The sequence below is a fragment of the Lagenorhynchus albirostris genome, chromosome 4 (genome assembly GCF_949774975.1).
Source record: "Lagenorhynchus albirostris chromosome 4, mLagAlb1.1, whole genome shotgun sequence".
Lineage (NCBI taxonomy): Eukaryota > Metazoa > Chordata > Mammalia > Artiodactyla > Delphinidae > Lagenorhynchus > Lagenorhynchus albirostris.
In genome coordinates this window covers 103864732-103883369 of record NC_083098.1, presented here as the reverse complement: position 1 = coordinate 103883369, position 18638 = coordinate 103864732, and the positions used below count along the sequence as shown (strand labels likewise).

The 18638-nt window shown below is 43.7% G+C and overlaps 1 protein-coding gene across 1 annotated transcript; it reads left to right on the top strand.

The window, feature by feature from the left end:
- The first annotated feature begins 1648 nt into the window (after positions 1-1648).
- CLRN2 (clarin 2) lies at positions 1649-13418 on the top strand. Its single transcript, XM_060147342.1, has 3 exons — positions 1649-2057; positions 10466-10645; positions 13153-13418. Exons 1-3 carry the CDS (start codon positions 1805-1807, stop codon positions 13416-13418), a joined length of 699 nt encoding a protein of 232 aa, XP_060003325.1. The 5' UTR covers positions 1649-1804.
- The last annotated feature ends 5220 nt before the right edge of the window (positions 13419-18638 follow it).

Genomic DNA, 18638 nt, shown 5'->3' with positions numbered 1-18638 from the left:
TAGGAAACTGAAACAGGATAGTCTCAGCCACTTGCCCAGAAGAGTAGGAATTCGAACCCAAGTCTTTAACAGGGTTCTGCCTAACCACACCTCCATTCAGCCTGGAGGAGCATGGGCTTGTTGAAGATCCGTGGATTCCCGCAGAATTTTTCGAAAGATAACTGCTTAACCCCTAAAACACCAAAAATTGACATAGGTCCATCATTTGGGGCAGAGATAGGATGCAAAGGTATTACACATGGCCTGCCTTCTCAAAGCATGCTTCATGTTACAATAAGGATAACGAATGTTATCGGTCACTTACTAATGTGCCAAGCACTCTCGTAAGCCTTTTATAAGTATTTTGTTGTTCATTACCAGAAAAGCGTTTGCTATGTCAAGGTTATTGTGATGAAGACAGCTGTTGCATTTCAAAGACCTGATCTCCAGCCCCAACCCTGACATCCAGTTTTCTCAGGAGAGAAATGTCTGGAATAGCACATCCCCTGCTTACCACAAAGGGTTGCCGCACCATCAGGGGTGAGCAAGCATACGGTAAGAGCCTTTGTACACCGCACAAGCTGTGGAGACACTCTTTATTTTCATTGCGGAGAGACCACAGAAGTGAACCCCCATTAGAGGGAAGAAAACTATTTCCATCACCATGTCTCTCTGCCCCTCTGTGCTCTCCAAGTGAGATTCCCAGAAGTCCTGTTGGTTAACAGGGCAACCTCCTGAACTCCCTCCAGAGCTCTGTGACCAAATAAGGAATTTCACTGCCACTTCTGCCCCACTTTGCCCCCAAAGCTACTGACAATGACTGTTACCAGTCTCACATGATGTGAAGTTGACATTCAGCAATAGACTAAAAGTTAAATTTTTAAAGCCACAGTATAAGAAATCGTGGAATATTTCATTCCTTGTGCCAGTAAATCAAAAGAAAAGGACAGATCTTCACTCTTAGGAGAGACAAAGACCCCAGCAGGGTGATGGGAGATTATTATTTGCTAACACATTAGAAAAACACTTTCCTTTCCCGTTTCAGGTGACACAACAGGTGGGGGCAGGGGGGAAGGGTGGAGATAAAGGGGGGCTGTACGTGTTGGGGTCCAGGTTTCCCCAACAGTCACAAATTAACTCTGACTCAGGCTGCAATTTTACCCGCAGCAGATTCACCCAGTGATAAATTTAAGAATCATAAAGCCTTGTTTACACATTTCAATTAAAAGGCTTGAGAACAGAGGTCATTTTGTGGTATTAATAACACTTCTAGGGATTCTGACAGCAGTGACATTTTAGAGAAAGAAATGCCAGGGCATGCATCAAAGAGATCAACATTTGATACGGTGCATTGTTGGCAATGTTCAAGGGCTAATCATTCCATTTTTGTTTTCCTTCTACCGTATGCATTTTTTGAGACTGGTTAGCATCTCTTTATAGTCAGATCTACCTGGTTACGCCTGCTAATAACTTCCTTGCCATTAAGAGGTCCACACCAGGGTTATTCAAATACTTGAAACGAGGAACAATTAAGCCCTCTGCTGAAACCTTAGTCTAGTGGGGGATATAGGGTTACTTCCTTCGGTAACACACTCCTCTACACTCCAGTCAGGTGAAGACGTCTCTGTAGAGACTTCCAGTGAAGTTGTAGTAAACATGGGCTGTGGAGGCAGGCGCTGAGGGAGGGCCAGGAGATGGACCTGAAATCTTGAAACAGTGTGTTTGGAAGAGCTGACCCTAGAGCAGGGGATTGCCGAGTGTCTGGAAGATGTCAAGGACCCCCGCTGTTGCTCAGACACCTGGGGCATGACCTGCACCCACCAGGATGCCTGGATGGTTCAAAAAGACGTGGTATGGGCTGGCATCTTTACTCAGCCTCTCCTCCTTTATCCTGATCATCGTTGCCCTGGCGTTGCCCCACTGGCTGAGTGGGAAAATCCTTTGTCAGACTGGAGTTGATCTTGTCAATGCCACAGATCCAGAGCTGGTCCAATTCATTGGGGACATTTACTACGGACTCTTCCGCGGTTGTAAGGTGCGGCAATGCGGGCTTGGGGGCCGTCAGTCCCAATTCACGAGTGAGTATACTGGGGGGCACGAAACCTGCTTTAGAACACTTATTTTTAAATATTCGTAAGGATGCTTGTGTCTGAATGCGAAATTCAAGTGCCACTACAGTCTAAGGCATAATGACTTAATCCACAGTAAGCCATGGACTTACTCTTGTTCAGCACCCAGAAGAGACCTTTTATTTCTGTGGAGGCTTATGGAAACATTAGAAATAGGGATTTGTATATCTTTGTAGTTTACCTCTATGAATAATCACTAAAAATATTGAGTGCTTACGTGTTCAGACATCCTACTAAGTGCTTTACATGGTTTGTCTCTTTTAAGCCTTATAACAAATTTATAAAGAAGGAATTATTAACATTCCCAGTTTGCAGAGGACTCCACTGAGGCTTGGAGAGGTTAAAAACTTGCCTGAGGTCACCCAGCGGAAAACTTTAGACCCAGGTCACACGACTTGGGTATGCTCAGCCAGTGTGGCCTGAGGGTGTAGACGACCTGCTGAAATGAACCTTCCTCTTCTATTTATATAAACGCTTCAGAGTCTGCGAAAAAGCAAAAGGGTTGTGCGCCTGGGCTCTGGAATCAGACTATCTGGGTTCAAACCTCAACCCGGATATTTCCTGGCAAGGAGACCTCGGGCAAGGCTGCTGTCCATGAACGTGAGCAGGTACTGACGTAGGCGGGCGGCCATCCAGCGTCACAGCAGAGCTGCTCAGCAGGTAGATAGAGCAGGAATCCAAGACCAGCTTATGAAGGATCTTCTGGGAAGGAAAAACTGAAACAAAAAAGGCAATATTCTGCACATCTTTAGACTCATACAATTAGATTGCTGGTGAGAACAGTATCCTACAAAATCATAATTAATCAGCATAATGCAAATGCAAGGGGATAAGGGATTTATTCATTATATGATTTCTATATTTCATAACTGTAGTTTTTAGAATCCTGAGCAGGGTATCTTATTAAACGTATAAAGACAGAGAGCTGGAACCATTGACAAATATAACGATACAAATTGGCATCATTTATACACATGAAGGATATATATATTTGTTATGTATAGCAAGAAAAAATATCGCTGGGAATATTTATATTTACCCAGAAATTAAATTGGACCAGGGATATTGAAAAGCTCTGTTAAAAACATAACATAAAAAGCTGAAAACACACTTAACATAAAGAAATAAATAAAACAAAGAAATAGGACATGCTAAAAGGGGATGATGACAGCTGTATGCAGTACTTGGTTCTGAGCTGGGTCAGTTTACTATAAAGGATGTCACTGGGACAATTGGTGGAACTTGAACAGGGTGTCAGGATTAAACAGCAGTCATATGCCAGTGTTAACCTACTGATTTTGATAGTTGTATCGTGGTTGTGAAAGACAAGGTCCTTTTTGAGGAAATTGACCCTGAAGTGCCAGGGTTGGAGGGGCAATTTACCCTCAAATAGTTCAGAAGGAAAAAAAAAAATTTCTTTGTACCATTCTTGCAATTTTTCTGAAGTTTGAGGTTGTTTCAAAACCACAAATACATTGGGCTTCCCTGGTGGTGCAGTGGTTGAGAATCTGCCTGCCAGTGCAGGGGACACAGGTTCGAGCCCTGGTCTGGGAGGTTCCCACATGCCGCGGAGCGACTAGGCCCGTGAGCCACAACTACTGAGCATGCGCATCTGGAGCCTGTGCTCCGCGACAGTGAGAGGCCCGCGCACCGCAATGAGGAGTGGCCCCCACTCGCCGCAACTAGAGAAAGCCCGCGCACAGAAACGAAGACCCAACACAGCCAAATACAAATAAATTTTTTAAAAAACCCCGCAAATACACACACAAAAAGGGGGAAATGGCACAATTTTTTAAATAATTGTAGATAATAGGGTTTTTTTTAATTTTTATTTTATATTGGAGTATAGTTGATTTCCAATGTTGTGTTAGTTTCAGGTATACAGCAAAGTGATTCAGTTATACATATACAAATATCCATTCTTTTTCAGATTCTTTTCCCATATAGGTTATTACAGAGTATTGAGTAAAGTTCCCTGTGCTATACAGTAGGTCCTTGTTGATTACTTTATATATAGTACTGTGTAAGTTTTAGGGAATTGAAATTAACAAACCTCACGGAGGAAGTTCCAAAGCTTGAACAAGGGAGCAATAGATTCAATACTCCAGAGACTTTAATAAGCAAGCCAGTGCTCAGGGAACATAATAAAAATAGCCCATATAATTATGTAATTATATAGCATGATACACCACATTACCATCATAACCACCTTCTTACACACTAGATCATTTATTTATCTGTTATGTTTATTATTTATTATGTCTCCACCCCTTTGGTATATAGCGTCATTAGGGCAAGGATCTTGTCCATTGATGATCCCAAGCCCCTAGAACAGTGCCTGGCACACATTCAAAAACATTGGTTGAATGAATATCGATAAAGTACTTTTAAACTCATTTATACTGAATGTTCACGTACAAGATGCCAGACATGTGACCTATGCTATACTAATCTTCCACAAACCTGCCAGATAGAAGAATGAGGCTCAGAGAGGTTAAGCAACTTGATCAAGGTCACAGAGCCTTGAATGCCAGAGCCAGTCTCCAACCCTGGTCGGTCTTACCCTAAAGTTCCCACCCTCCATTGTGTGTTGTTCCCTCGGGAATCTGTGACTGGCAACTTTCCCAAGGCGGCGTGTTACCCTAGTAGTCTTTACTGTTCTCCCAGAATTCAGCAAGTTCTGGATGTTGGGGAGGTGGTGGATGGATGTGAATTCTCTAGGATGGGAGGATGCAGGTGGATGGCTCCTGTCAGAAACGACTGAGGGGTCATTTGGGGAGGGTGTGTTAGTCCCCTAGGGCTGCCATAACAAAGTACCACAGACAGGGTGGCTTAAGTAACAGAAATTTATTCTCTCACAGTTCTAGAGGGTAGAAATCCAAAATCAGGTTGTTGACAGAGCCGTTCTCCCTCTGAAACCTCTAGGAGGAGTCTTCCTTGCCTCTTCCAGTTTCTGGTAGCCCCAGACATTCCTCGGCTTGTGGCAACATTACTCCACTCTACACATGGCATTCTCCCTAAGTCTCTTCACATGGTCTTCCCTCTGCATGACTGTCTCTGTGTCCAAATTTCCCCTTTTTTATAAGGACACTAGTCTTACTGGAATAGGGCTCACCCTAATGACCTCATTTCCACTTGATTACTTCTGTAAAGACCCTATTTCCCAATAAGGTCGTATCCTGAGATGATGGCGGTTAGGACTTCAACACATTTTTTGAGGCTGGGTACAGAATGCAACCCATGACAGAGGGTGTGGAGTGGCAGATGGTGGGCCTAGGATAATTAAGGAGGTCACCAAGCACAAGCACTGTTTCTGGAGAAGCAGCTGAAGCAGAGACAGGCTTTGCAGAAGGAGGAGTTCAAAGGAGGGCAAGACAAGACTGGGCCCTTCCACTGTGATGCTAATTAAACCCCTGCCATCCCAGCTCACAGAAATGCAAACTACCTCTAGCCCTGGAAGCCATAAGCTAAGCAAATGAGCACTTACTGTTTGCCCACTGGAGGCACTCAGTACATGTTCCTTTCCCTCCGCCCTCTTCCTTCTCAGAGGGGTGACTATGGGAAAAAAAACCCTGGGTTCATCTAACGTGGTCTGCTCTCTGAAACATCAGAACTGTGTAAGAATCATAAAGGACTTTTTAATATTAGTTCTGAGCAGGATAATACTCAGGTAAGTTTTATTTCTGGCTGCCCTGGGTGGGGTCCCAGAGGAGGGTGTATAACCATGATGTGATTCTTTTTGAAAACTTGCACCGGGAGCTGGGGCCAGGTTCCTCCTGGCTTTGGCTGGTTTTACACCAATGCCACCCAGGGATACTGCGTCTGTTACCACATTCTCTAGCCTCAGAGGTGAGTCTCTCTACCTTTAGATGTACAGCTCCTAGAGCCAGTACCACCTACTTGTGTGAGGCAGCTATGGGGTGTATCAGAGCCCCCAAACCCCAAGTTGGAATCAGGATTTTCCTGCTACTGTCACTGTTGTTCCGAAGAAAGAAAAAAAAAAAATCCCTGCTCCCAGGGCCCATGTGCAGATCAGTGGAGAAGCGGGGTGTGAAAGTGCTTTGTAAACTGGAGTAGGAAAGTTCGATTGGGTCTCGTGGACAAACAGCCTCAATTCGCACCTTCATAGGGGTCTCCCCTAGAATCACCCAAGAGAGTCAATTTCCAAACCAATCATGGAGAAGAGCAGAGAACTATACAGCATAATCCTAATTAAGATCCTTTTTTATACCCAGACTTTCTGAAATAAAAACAAACCAATCTAGCAGTTTGAGCGGCTGGGGAAAGAAAGGGACAAACGCTAATTTAGCAGTGTTCACATATTCAGCTGTACTGTATTTATGGGCCTGGCGCTTTTAGGAAAACAGGGATAAACTAGACAGAGGAGTGTCTGCCCTCCAGAAGCTTTCCATCTGGGAAAGAGAAAGGCAGTAAATGAGCACTGGGCAGTAACACATTAATGTCTCAAGGTGTCACCTCTTTGTTCATTTCCTTCAACCCACTCTGTGCTAGAGGAGAGATTTTATTTATGCCCATTTTACTGATGAGGAAATTGGGGGTCAGAGAAATCAATAAATGAAATAATTTCTGTAAAAGCACCTGATGTGGTGCTTGATACAAAGTATGTGCTTGATAATTTTTAATTCACTGGTTCCCCCCTCATCTCCCACCCCCAAGCATTCCGTCAACAGCCAGACCTGGATCCGACTTCAAATCTCAGGCTTTTCTTACCATTGTCCATTTTAGATAACACTCCTTTCTCAGATGTGTCTTTTGCAACTCTTTTCTCCCATTGCAGTGGCTGTGTTGTCATTTTTTTGACATTGTCTTTCACAGGGCAGAATTTTTTCATTTTAGTGAAATCCAATTTATCAATTATTTCTTTTTTAAAATTAATTTTTGCCTTGCTGGGGCAAAAGGGACTGCTGGACTTCTCTGGAGTAGGGAGCAAACAAATTACTTAATAATTAGATAGTTATCTAATTTGAGTTGCTGACAGGATGATTAATCACTTCTGGGATTCTAGTGGGTTAGCTTTAATATGTACACCATAAGAATATATATTCAAATTCAAAATAAGACCTCTAGACCTCCAGCTGTACTAGGATTAAACTTTTAAATCTTTGCTTATCCAAGTTATCTGCGGCAAAATCCTGAAGCCAGCACTTCCTGGCTGGGTGACCTGACTAAGCTATTTAACTTCTCATTTCTAAGACTCTAACTTACGCATCTGTAGGCATGAGAGAAGGTTGCCGTGAGCAGCGAAAGAGAGAAAGTGTATATGTGCTGGCATACAGTCTGAGCTCAATATGTGTAGCTATTGTCACTTGTCACCATGGATCATATGCTCTTATGGTCATGGATTTCAAGCTGGAAACTTAAATGTAATCCTTAAGTCAGACATGTCTCAAGCTTTTGGACACTGGGTACAAATATGAAAGGCAAGCAGGCAACAGGTCTCCTGGGATGGCACTTGTGTGACAAGAGCAACAGTAGTCACCCCTTAAAGAAATTTTTTTTTTTTTTTTTTGCGGTACGCGGGCCTCACTGCTGTGGCCTCTCCCGTTGCGGAGCACAGGCTCCGGACGCGAAGGCTCAGCGGCCATGGCTCACGGGCCCAGCCGCTCCGCGGCATGTGGGATCTTCCCGGACGGGGGCACGAACCCGTGTCCCCTGCATCGGCAGGCGGACTCTCAACCACTGCGCCACCAGGGAAGCCCTAAAGAAATTTTTAATAGAAGGAACTGATGCATGAAAACTCGTGAGGGAAGATTTGAATTTCTAAATAATGACATATGTAAAAAATAATAAGATCTCAATTAACTGGGAGATCTAGAGCCTTGGAGTGTGGCCCATGATTGTGGAGGCTGAATGAGATTCAGCCCTTTGCCAGTAAAGATTTGTTTTTTTTTTAATATAGTCAATACATTTCCTACTGCGGAAGCTAAGGATTGGGTATTTTTTCACCATCCCTCTCCGTATCACTCCATATGCCCCAAATCCCCTCGCCCCATCATCATAATATGGTTATTTCTCAATTTTTTAATTAAATCACACCTGGAGATGGGTTCATGTCATTATATGGATATGATTAATTCTTTTTATAAGTTGCTTTGTGTGACCGTGCTTTAATTTATTCAATCTCCTATTGACTCGTGATTTGGTTTTTTCTCCAATCTTTTGCTACTGTAATGAATATCCGATATATACAGCTTTGAGCACACATGGGAGTGCTTTTCCTAGAAATGAAATTGCTGTGATAGATGTTGCCAAATTGCTCTCTAAGGACATTGTATGAACTAATATCCCTACAAGTTTTGACAACCGCCTCCTTCCCTACACCTTCATTAACATGGTGTATTAGCAAACCTTTTGATCTTTGCCAATCACACAGGTGACGATTTTCTATTTTAAGTGTTTGGTGAGGATTATTATGCTGGTTATGTGTCCTAAGGGCTGCATGGCAAGAAACAGGATTATGAAACAATTAGGTAATCAGGCATAAGCTACCATGTCTGGAATGAAAAAGTGCTGTGAGTTTGCAATGAAAAAAAAAATCTAAAGGACACTGAAATGTAAGGACAAGAAATGGAAGAGAGAAGTCCTACAGAAAAAAATCCCACGGGAAGGAGTTCATTTTCTAGGGTAAAGTTTCTGATGCTGATGAGATAACCACATAGAGATAAATATACATGGAAATACAGAACTGGAAAGAAAGCTAGATCAGAACTGAAGACATAACTGTGGAGTGTCTGGACACTTCTGAGTGGAAAGGACACTTCAAAGGAAGAAGGACAAAAATTCTTGTTCTCAGGCTTGGGAGACACCAGCCTTCTATGAATAAAAATGGGCAGGTGAGCCAGCAAAGGAGCCAGAGCGGGACGGGGTCAGGGAGTGAGTGGAACCCGGAAAGCTCTGAGTCCTGGCTCCCAACTGGGGCCAAAGACGGGCTGGTCAGTTGTATCAAGTAATTAAGCAGGGAGGTTGGGATTCACAAGATGGACCCAGATTTGACCAGGAGGTATTCAGTAGAAACTTTGGAGTAGTTGCAGAGGAAGGGGTTTGCCCAGGAGTTTTTTAGCTTTCATCATTTTAAATCATTCATTTACAATAACTGAAATCAGTGACTCTAAACTCTATATACCATGTGATATATAGGACTTTGGTCCTGGATAGAGTTCAGGATCACCTTGCCCAAAGACAAGGAACTTGGTGTCTCCAAGCCTGTGGGTAAGGTAAGGGCGTTTAATAAAATCTACTTCATATCCTTGTCACAAGGATTGGATGAGATAACAGACGGAAAGGGCTTGGCCCCTGACTGTGCTCGGTAAATGCTGATTACACTCAACTCCTATGCAACTATTACTATCCACATTATACTGATGAGGAAACTGAGGCTTGAGAAGTCACATGACTTTTCCCAAGTCAGAGGGTAAAATAACAACCACAGTTGCCATTTTTGAGAACGGACTCTTTCCTAGACAATATTTAAACACTCTACTATGATATATCATTTAATCTTCACATAGAGAGAAATATAGAGAAGACAAATCCAAATTAATATTTCACTAAATTATCCTGCCACATTAATATGGCAAATTAATATTCTAATAAAGTGCAACATGAGAATTACATGCCCCTCATACACAGGGAATTAATGTCTATCTTACTGAATCATTATGGGGAATCCAAAATGATGCTCCTAGCTTTGCATTAGTGCCCACAAAGTGGGCACTACGATTATTCCTATGCCCTTCACTTGACCCCCTCAATATTGTAAGATGGGTAGGAGAAGTAGGGTTTAGATGATCCTAAATATTTTATAATTGTGGCAAATCAGCAAAGCTGGGATTTGAACCTGGAACTTTGGATGCCAGATCTAGGCTTCACTTTGCTACACCCCTCTATACTCTTCATGATATGCCTGAGACCGCTTCTACCTTTCTGATTTAATGAAGGCTACTCTCTGACCCAGATGAAAGCTTTGTGATCGATCAGCCTTCTTTGACTGACTCTCTTGCCAGCCTCCTTTGCTAAAGCAACACCATCTGGAGCTTGTACGCATTAGCTCACACCAGATCCCAGAGCTGCGAGGCCGATGCAACTTAAACGCCCAGCTGGGGCACATTCTGATTTTGCAGCCACCCCAAGGAAGCGAAGATTGTTGGCCAACTGATAAGTGGTAAATCTGGGGGCCATGAATTCATCTCAGGAACTCTCCTGCTTTTTGAAAACCCAGCACTTGCTGCCTTGCCCTCACTCCCCTCTGCTAAAGCCTTCATGGTAAGCAAGCCTGGGACGTACGAACTGGAGCCAAGCTCTGAGGCTGACATCTTGGCTGTGTCTTCTCTCCCCAGTCTTCCCACACCTGGTGAAGGAGCTCAATGCAGGCCTCCACGTGACAATTCTGTTTCTCCTCTTCCTGGCCTTGGCGCTGGCTCTGGTCAGCATGGGCTTTGCCATTCTCAACATGATCCAGGTTCCGTACCGGGCAGTCAACGGCCCCGGGGGCATCTGTCTATGGAACGTTCTGGCAGGTAAGGAAGGCCCCTGGGGAGACAGATTCCTGTCCATGCCATCAGGAGGCTGAGTTCCAAGTAGGTGGGCAGAAGGCATGAAGGAATTAAAATGCCCCACCTCAGCCTTCACTTCCCTGGGTCTGTTACTTCCTTGATGGGCATGAATATCCTTTTTACTAAAAGTTGAAGAATCTCTGTCATCATAAAGAACTGAAGTATTAGCGTGCATGAGTGGCTGAGGACTTAGAGCAGCGAAGAGAGGTCGGGATGAGAGAAGAGAGAAGACAGAGAGCTGTGGGTGAAGAAGAGGGGACCATGGGATGAGTGAGGATGTGGGACTGCTGCTGTGATTCTGAAGGAACCTCACAAAGGACAGAAGAGAAGGGACCTGGGGGGCTTACATGCCTTATTTTGTGTAAACCTCACAACCTCTCTATGAGGCGGTATTATTAGACCCATATTTACAGGTGAAGAACCTGAAGCTCAGAGAAGTTAAAAGATGCACCCAGGGCTTCCCTGGTGGCGCGGTGGTTGAGAGTCTGCCTGCCGATGCAGGGGACACAGGTTCGTGCCCCGGTCCAGGAAGATCCCACATGCCCCGGAGCGGCTGGGCCCGTGAGCGGCTGGGCCCGTGAGCCATGGCCGCTGGGCCTGCGCGTCCAGAGCCTGTGCTCCGCAACGGGAGAGGCCACAACAGTGAGAGGCCTGCGTACCGCCAAAAAAAAAAAAAAAAAAAGATACACCCAAAGTCACACAACGATGAGTAACAGAGGCAGGATTCCAACCCAGGTATAACTGAGTCCAAGCCTTTTGTCCTTTCTTTAATCGTCTATGACCACCGTGACCTATTTTCCAAGACAAAAACCAAGACAAAAGTTGTGTGTGAGTGTGTGTGTGTTGATTTGGGAGAGTATCTGATATACAGAAATTAATTCACATTTAGTTCAGCACTGAAAAAATCACCTGTAATGAAAGTAACAAAATCCCAAGAATGATTTCAGAAAACCCAGGTCAAATGGTCAAGGTATCCCGATGGCAGTAACCCCTCACTACCTTTTACTTTATACAGGATGACCATAAAGTATAGAAACAAGTAATGTTGTTTTATCATGCATTAGAATGTAATGTCAGTAAATCAATTATTACGTATTGGCCTGTGTTTGCAGACTGTGGCCATCCTGTAGAATTTCTTATAAATGTGGCTCACTCCCATGTAGACTTGTTTATCTCTGCCTGAATGCTCACAGTGGTTGGCATGTAGAAAGTGCTCAATGCTGCTTTTGAAATAAATGCTTATCTCTGTCAATTCCCTTCCTCAGAGAGACAGTACTCTCAAGCTCTATTGACAAGAGTATTTTAAAAAACGCAATTTGACAAAACTTTACTCTCAAAAGGCATAAAAATACGAGTATCCTTTGATTAAACAATTCCAAACATTAATTTATGCTAAGGAAATAACAGGAAAAGAGCACAAAAAAAGGTACATTAAAAGGAGTTTCCTGCAGCACTTTATAATATCAAAAAATTGGAAGCAATCTAGATATCCAGAAATTAGGTCACACTTAATTAAACTTAAAATAATTAGGTGTGTCGCTAGTATAAAACATCATACACAGTTTAAAGTGGTGCTTTAACAGAATATTTAACAACATGGAAAAATATTCAAGTAAGGGAAGTAAATCAAGTGTAAGGCAGTAAGAGTACCATAATACTAATTTTGTTAAAGAGATGGAAATGTAAAAAATATACTAAAATGTTCAAAGTGTTTATATTTGGCTTTTAGGAAAAGAGCATATTTGTCTTTTCATCTTTGTGATTTTCTCTGGCGTCCAAATTTTCTTCAATAAGAAGTAATAATCTAAACAAAGGGCATAATAAATGTGTTTTTTAAATATTAATTAAAATCAGGGCAGGAGAGAAGTAGACAGAAAGAGAGAGAGAAAGATGGAGAGAGAAAGAGAAACCGAGGGAACCCGGAAGGCCAAAGTCTGAAGCAATAGGTAGGGAAGGACATGAAGTTTGGAATCTTCCAGTTTTCTCCTTTCTCCTTTCCTTTCCTCCTTCTCTTATCTCCTCTTATCATTAAGCTTGGAAAGAGGATAACTGAGGAGGAGAGTCTAGCCTCAGTTAGACAGTCTAGTCCTCCGTTCTGATCCCCCAATCTGCCCAGTACGATGCTCTTGTCTCTTCCCTCAGAAGCCTCAAGGTCTACATACACAGGCTGAAATACTTAGAGACTGAGCTTATCCACATGTGCACACACACACCCTGCCCCGCCGTGGGTAAGGGAAAAAGTGGCAGAGTCGAGGCTCAAAGTAGATCTGATAGGAAGCTTATTCTCACACCTCTCGCCCCTCACAGAGTGGATTATCTGCTGCTTTTAAAAGCATTTTAAAATTTGTGTTGCCCTAAGCGTGTTTTACACCGCAAGTTTGTTGCCTGTGCCACAGAAAAGCCACCTCACATCTAGTGGTTGAATTGCAAGGAAAAGAGCTGAGCATGAGGGTGTCCTTTCTGGGTTTCAGGAGGAGTCGTGGCCTTGGCCATCGCCAGCTTCATGGCCGCGGTAAAATTTCACGACCTGACAGAACGAATCGCCAACTTCCAGGAGAAACTCTTCCGCTTTGTGGTGGTGGAAGAAGAGTATGAAGAGTCGTTCTGGATCTGCGTGGCCAGCGCCTCAGCCCACGCCACTAACCTGGTTGTGGTGGCCATCAGTCAGATTCCCCTCCCAGAGATTAAGACCAAGATAGAAGAGGCCACGGTCACGGCCGAGGATATCTTGTATTAATAACCTTCTCCTGAAATCAGTTCTTAGGAGAATGGAAACCTCCTTTTTCTTTTTTCCAGCTTGCACAGTCTTGAATGTCTACGTTTTGGCAGTAAGAAGAAGGAAGTGGAAGGGGGAAGGGTAGTTACCTGGGCCAGAAAAGAAAACTTTCCGAATTTCTGGCATCCCTGCACTTCTTTCTCACTGACCTTGGAGTTAGAGACTCTGCCACTGGCCAGCCGTGTGTGACACTGGACAATTCATTTAATATCTACTTCTCAGTTTCTTCATCTGTAAAATGGGGGTATTAACGACCTCGCAAGGTTGTAATGAGGTCTAAATGGGCGATAACGTTGCCAGCCTTTGTATATTGTAGAGCACCCTACACGTATAAGGTACTGTACACTCCAAGAAATGTCTATAGACCCTTGGTATATCCCGCACAATATTAGGAGGAATGCAAAAAGGAATATGATAATGTCCCTGGCCTCCAGAAACACCTAGTCTTTCCACACGACACAGGAATCAGAGAGCAACAATAACAGTAAGAATGAAAATAACTACCATTCTTTGGAGTGGTTACTACATGCAGTTCTAAAAGTTTTACATATAGTAAGTCATCAGGTCCTCACTACAACTCTGTTGGTATAGTACTACTTTAGTCCCATTTCACAGATGAAGAAACTAAGGCATAAAGCAGTTGGATAACTTGCTGAGGTCAGGAATTAAATGGACGGAAGTCTGGAGCCAGAGTTTACATTTTTAACCCCTTTGCTGATCTGACGTTTGGTGTACGAGCAATTGCAAGGCAATGTGATCAGTGTTATAACAGCACATGGAGAAAGGACCTGAGAAGGAATTAATGCTTCAGGATAGGATGTGGTATTAAAGTATCTCAGAGTTGACAGTTGATCTGAACTTTGAAAGATGAGGAGACTTTTTCCAGTGGTAAAGGAAGCAAGGCTGGAGAAGGGCATTCCAGGATAAGTCAGTAATGAGGAGGAAACACAAGGTATGAATTTACAAAGGGGGCTTGGAAGTATGTGAATACCCAGTGGGGTTAGAATATTGCTCTAATGCAGCTGTTGGATAAACCCAGATGTTTTGTGTTAGGTTTTCCTGAGTGGTACTGTGACAGTTAATTTTATGTGTCAACTTGGTTAGGCCATGGTACCCAGATATTGGTCAAACACTCTTCTAGATGTTTTTGTGAAGGTATTTTTTTTGGACGGGGTTTATCAGTTGATTTTCAGTAAAGCAGATTGCCGTCCATAGTATGGGAAGGTCTCATCCAATCAGTTGAAGGCCTTAAGAAAAAGACTGACCTCCCCCAAAGGAGAGGGAATTCTGCCAGCAAACTTCCACAGGACTCAAACTTCAACTCTTCCCTGGATCTCCAGACTGCCCGCCTACCCTGCAGATTTTGGACTTGCCAGTCTCCACAATCATGTGAGCCAGTTTCTTATAATAAATCTCTCTCTCTCTCTCATACACACAGACACACACACACAGACACAAACACATTCCTATTGGTTCTATTTCTTTGGAGAACCCTCACTCATGCAGGTCCACAACTCAATTCATTTTCCCACCATGTCAGCTGGGGTGAATCCTTTCCCAGCTCTCCTGTCTTCATGCCGAGTAAAAGTTATCTAGGGCTTCCCTGGTGGCGCAGTGGTTGAGAATCCGCCTGTTGATGCAGGGGACACGGGTTCGTGCCCCGGTCCGGGAAGATCCCACATGCCGCAGAGCGGCTGGGCCCGTGAGCCATGGCCGCTGAGCCTGCGTGTCCGGAGCCTGTGCTCCGCAAGGGGAGAGGCCACAATGGTGAGAGGCCCGCGTACCGCAAAAAAAAAAAAAAAAAAAAAAGTTATCTAATCCCCCCAGATTAGCTTCATCTAAAATGACACTTGATTCGGACTCACTCTACTTTGCTTAACACTGAGTTTCAGAATGTTTCCATGGAATCTCTTCTGTTCTAACTGCTTCTGCTTCGCTGCTGTGTTCTTCTGCCCCTTCCAGCCCTCTGTCCCCACCCCAGACACAGCTGCAGTCTTACTTAGCAAACTGATGTCACTCATCAAATATGCAGATGGCACATGGCTGGAAGGGAGAGTTAACATGATAGGAGATGGGTCCAAAAGGTAACAACACATTGCAGTGCTGTCTTGAAAACAAGTGGAAAGGTCAATGTTCTATCAAGTTTAACCTAAGGTCCTGCTGACAGTTTTTCTTTAAAATCAATAACATAAACACAAGACTCTGGCAACAGTTTATATGATAAACATCTGAGGGTCTTGGTACATTTATTCATTCATTCAACAAGTATTGAAACTTCTGGAAGTAGAGCAGTGAATGAACAGACAAAAATTCCTGCGCTGCAGAGATTTCATTCTCCAAGCAGCAGGGGGGAAGGGGGGATTCATACTGAGACGGCATGTGAGCTACTAAAAATGTTATCCGAGCCCAGCCGTAGCCTGCACCCTGATCACTGCCGCAGATCTGTGCAGGCCATCAGGTGGCGTGACGGCAGAGTGAACCGGTTTTGCTTCTAATAATGGAATTACCTTATCAAGGTGGTAACCTTGATCAAGCTGCCTACGTTCCATGGTGTCAAAGTGCAAGCTTTTGTATGAGTGTGTATTTTTCCAGTGACAGAGTCTATAGCTTTACAAAATGTCTCAGAAGCGTCTGTAACACCTTAAAAATTTCAAACCCTGACCCATCAGGTAGTAACCTTCACGTTGCTGGAGATAATCAGGTTCAGTCTGAAAGTCATCTCTCAGGGATACTGTAGAAGAGATTCCTACATGGAATTTAGCGAGTTCTGTTAGGCGTGAAGGGATGAAGGAGGGAGGGAGAATACATATCTGGGTCACAATACACTCGCGTGATACTCAGAGATATGGAGAAATTGTAGCTCATTTATTTTGACTATAGTTAATCTGGTCATTTTATGAATAAAGAAAAATGAATAATAAATGCCTGATTCAGTTTACATTTAACCCGATCTGATTGTTTATACTTAGGGGTAATGCTGAGCCTCTCTGGGATAAAATGGCTGGCTCCTCAGATAAGCTCTCCGCCCCTGCCTCTCTCCTGAAGGTCCTGGGGTTATGGGAGAGGAAGGTAGGCACACATATACTCCCGATCTCTGGGAAGCATCCCCTGGTATCCTGATGGTTCTTGGCGGGAGGGTGCACTGGCTGGGCTCATTGGGCTTCTGTCCCCCTGGGTACTGCTTGCCCTGCCAGCCTTCCCAGGGCAGCCTGAGGGTGGAATAATGTATGAAATTTTCTTTCAACTGGTCAGAGCCCGATCACTGCCTGGAATGCTTGTCCTCATCTTGGATCCTACCAGCTGCAGACCCCCGAGTGACCACCAGGTCCTCCCTCCGGCTCACCTGTCCTCTGGCCCACACCCAGGCTTCACTGAAGAGCTGCCCACCTGCTTTGGCAGCCTAGGGGCCTCACCTGGTGTCAACATAACATCCTGCCCCGGGGGTCCTGGAGACACCTCTCCCTTCCCTCCCACGAAGTAACTAACGTGATTTATAGGCTCTTATTTCCCCCAAAATTGCAGACTTGACAGGTTCCCTGCTGCTGATATGGCCTAGTCTAAATATGAAATAAACTTTACTCAAAAAATTAAGTCTCTGCAAAATATTAACAATTGTTAAACTCAGATGACGGATATTCATTATATTATTCTATTTTTCTTCATGTTTGAAAATTTTAATAAGAAGTAAAATAAAGAAATAAAAAAGAATAAACACACACACAAAAATTAAGTCTTTGTTTTTTAAAATCACCAGAAAGAGCTGTAAGTATATAATTGGTATAAAGTAAAACCTCAGACTCACAGCCCATTGAGATGGTTATATTTTTCCCACACTTGGAAAAAAAATGCACCAAACTCACTTCCTGCCTCACCAAACTCACTTAATGCTTCAAGGAGGCTCAACAGTGGCTGTAGGTCAAACACGGAAAACCTCTTAATATGCCTTAGGTGAGCCTGGCCCTTTCGAGGCTTCTATTTCCTCATTTTTTAAATGAGGAACTTATACTGCATGATAATGACCACCATCTAGTGTGAGTCAGGCATTTGACATACTTTGTCCCTAATTTTGAGCACAATTATTCAAGATACATATTACTGTCTGTATCTTACAGATGGGCCGTTTTAGGTTCAGAGAACATAAGTAACTTGCTCAGGCCACATTACTAATAAGCAATGGAGAAAGGAGTCAGCTCCCATCTATGTAATGTCAAGGTCACCATTTTCCCACTACAGGATTGTGCTTCTTGCAGGACTTCGAAGGCGCCTTCCCAGGGCTCCGGCAGATGGCTGTGCAGGTTGCACCTCATCCAAGGGATGGATAACAGCTCAAATCTAGCACATCCTCCCCTGGCTTCTCATGGCCTGAACCCTCCAGAGGCTTCCACCCAGAGAGGGTGCCTTTTCCTCATGCTCACCAAGGTGTCAGGTGGGATCACAGTGCCTCATCCCAGTCCATGTAAAATCAAACTCTTAACCATAATATTATTTTATGACATTGTTTATCAGCTTGTGATAATGATGATTAATTTCCATATGTCCCTTAAAGGTAACTATCATATGCATACATTGTCAGATGATTACTAACACTAACTGTAGGGACCAAAGCCAAGGAAACTTAAACTGTAATTCAGAGAAGTAATTCGTTATCCATGAGATGAAGTCCTACTCTCTGTTCACTCTGTGAAATCTGGGTAATATGTGATGTCTCAGCCCATTCAGTCAGCTCTAACAAATCACCATAGACTGAGTGGCTTAAACAACAGGAGTTTATTTCTCACAGTTCTGGATGCTAGAAATCTGTAATCAATGTGCCAGCAGATCCCATGTCTGGTGAGGACCCTCTTCCTGGCTTGTAGACAGCCACCTTCTCATGGTATCCTAACAAGGCAGAGAGCAGAGAGCTAGACCAAGCTCTCATGTCTCTTTTGTAAGGGCACTAATCCCATTCATGAGGATGCCACCCTCACGACCTAACCTCTTATAGGCCTCATCCCTTAATACCATCACATTAGGGGTTAAGTATTGGGGGGATACAAACAGTCCACATCACATTGGGATACAGTTGTTTTACAATGTTGTGTTAGTTTCTACTGTACAGAGAAGTGGAGTTCCCTGTGCTATACAGCAGGTTCTTATTAGGTATCTATTTTATACATATTAGTGCATATATGTCAATCCCAA

Coding starts and splice junctions, on each gene's coding strand:
- CLRN2 (XM_060147342.1), top strand. CDS start 1,805: ATGCCTGGATGGTTCAAAAAGACGTGGTATGGGCTGGCATCTTTACTC. Junction 2,058..10,465: donor CCGTCAGTCCCAATTCACGA/GTGAGTATACTG, acceptor TTCTCTCCCCAG/TCTTCCCACACCTGGTGAAG. Junction 10,646..13,152: donor TCTATGGAACGTTCTGGCAG/GTAAGGAAGGCC, acceptor TCTGGGTTTCAG/GAGGAGTCGTGGCCTTGGCC.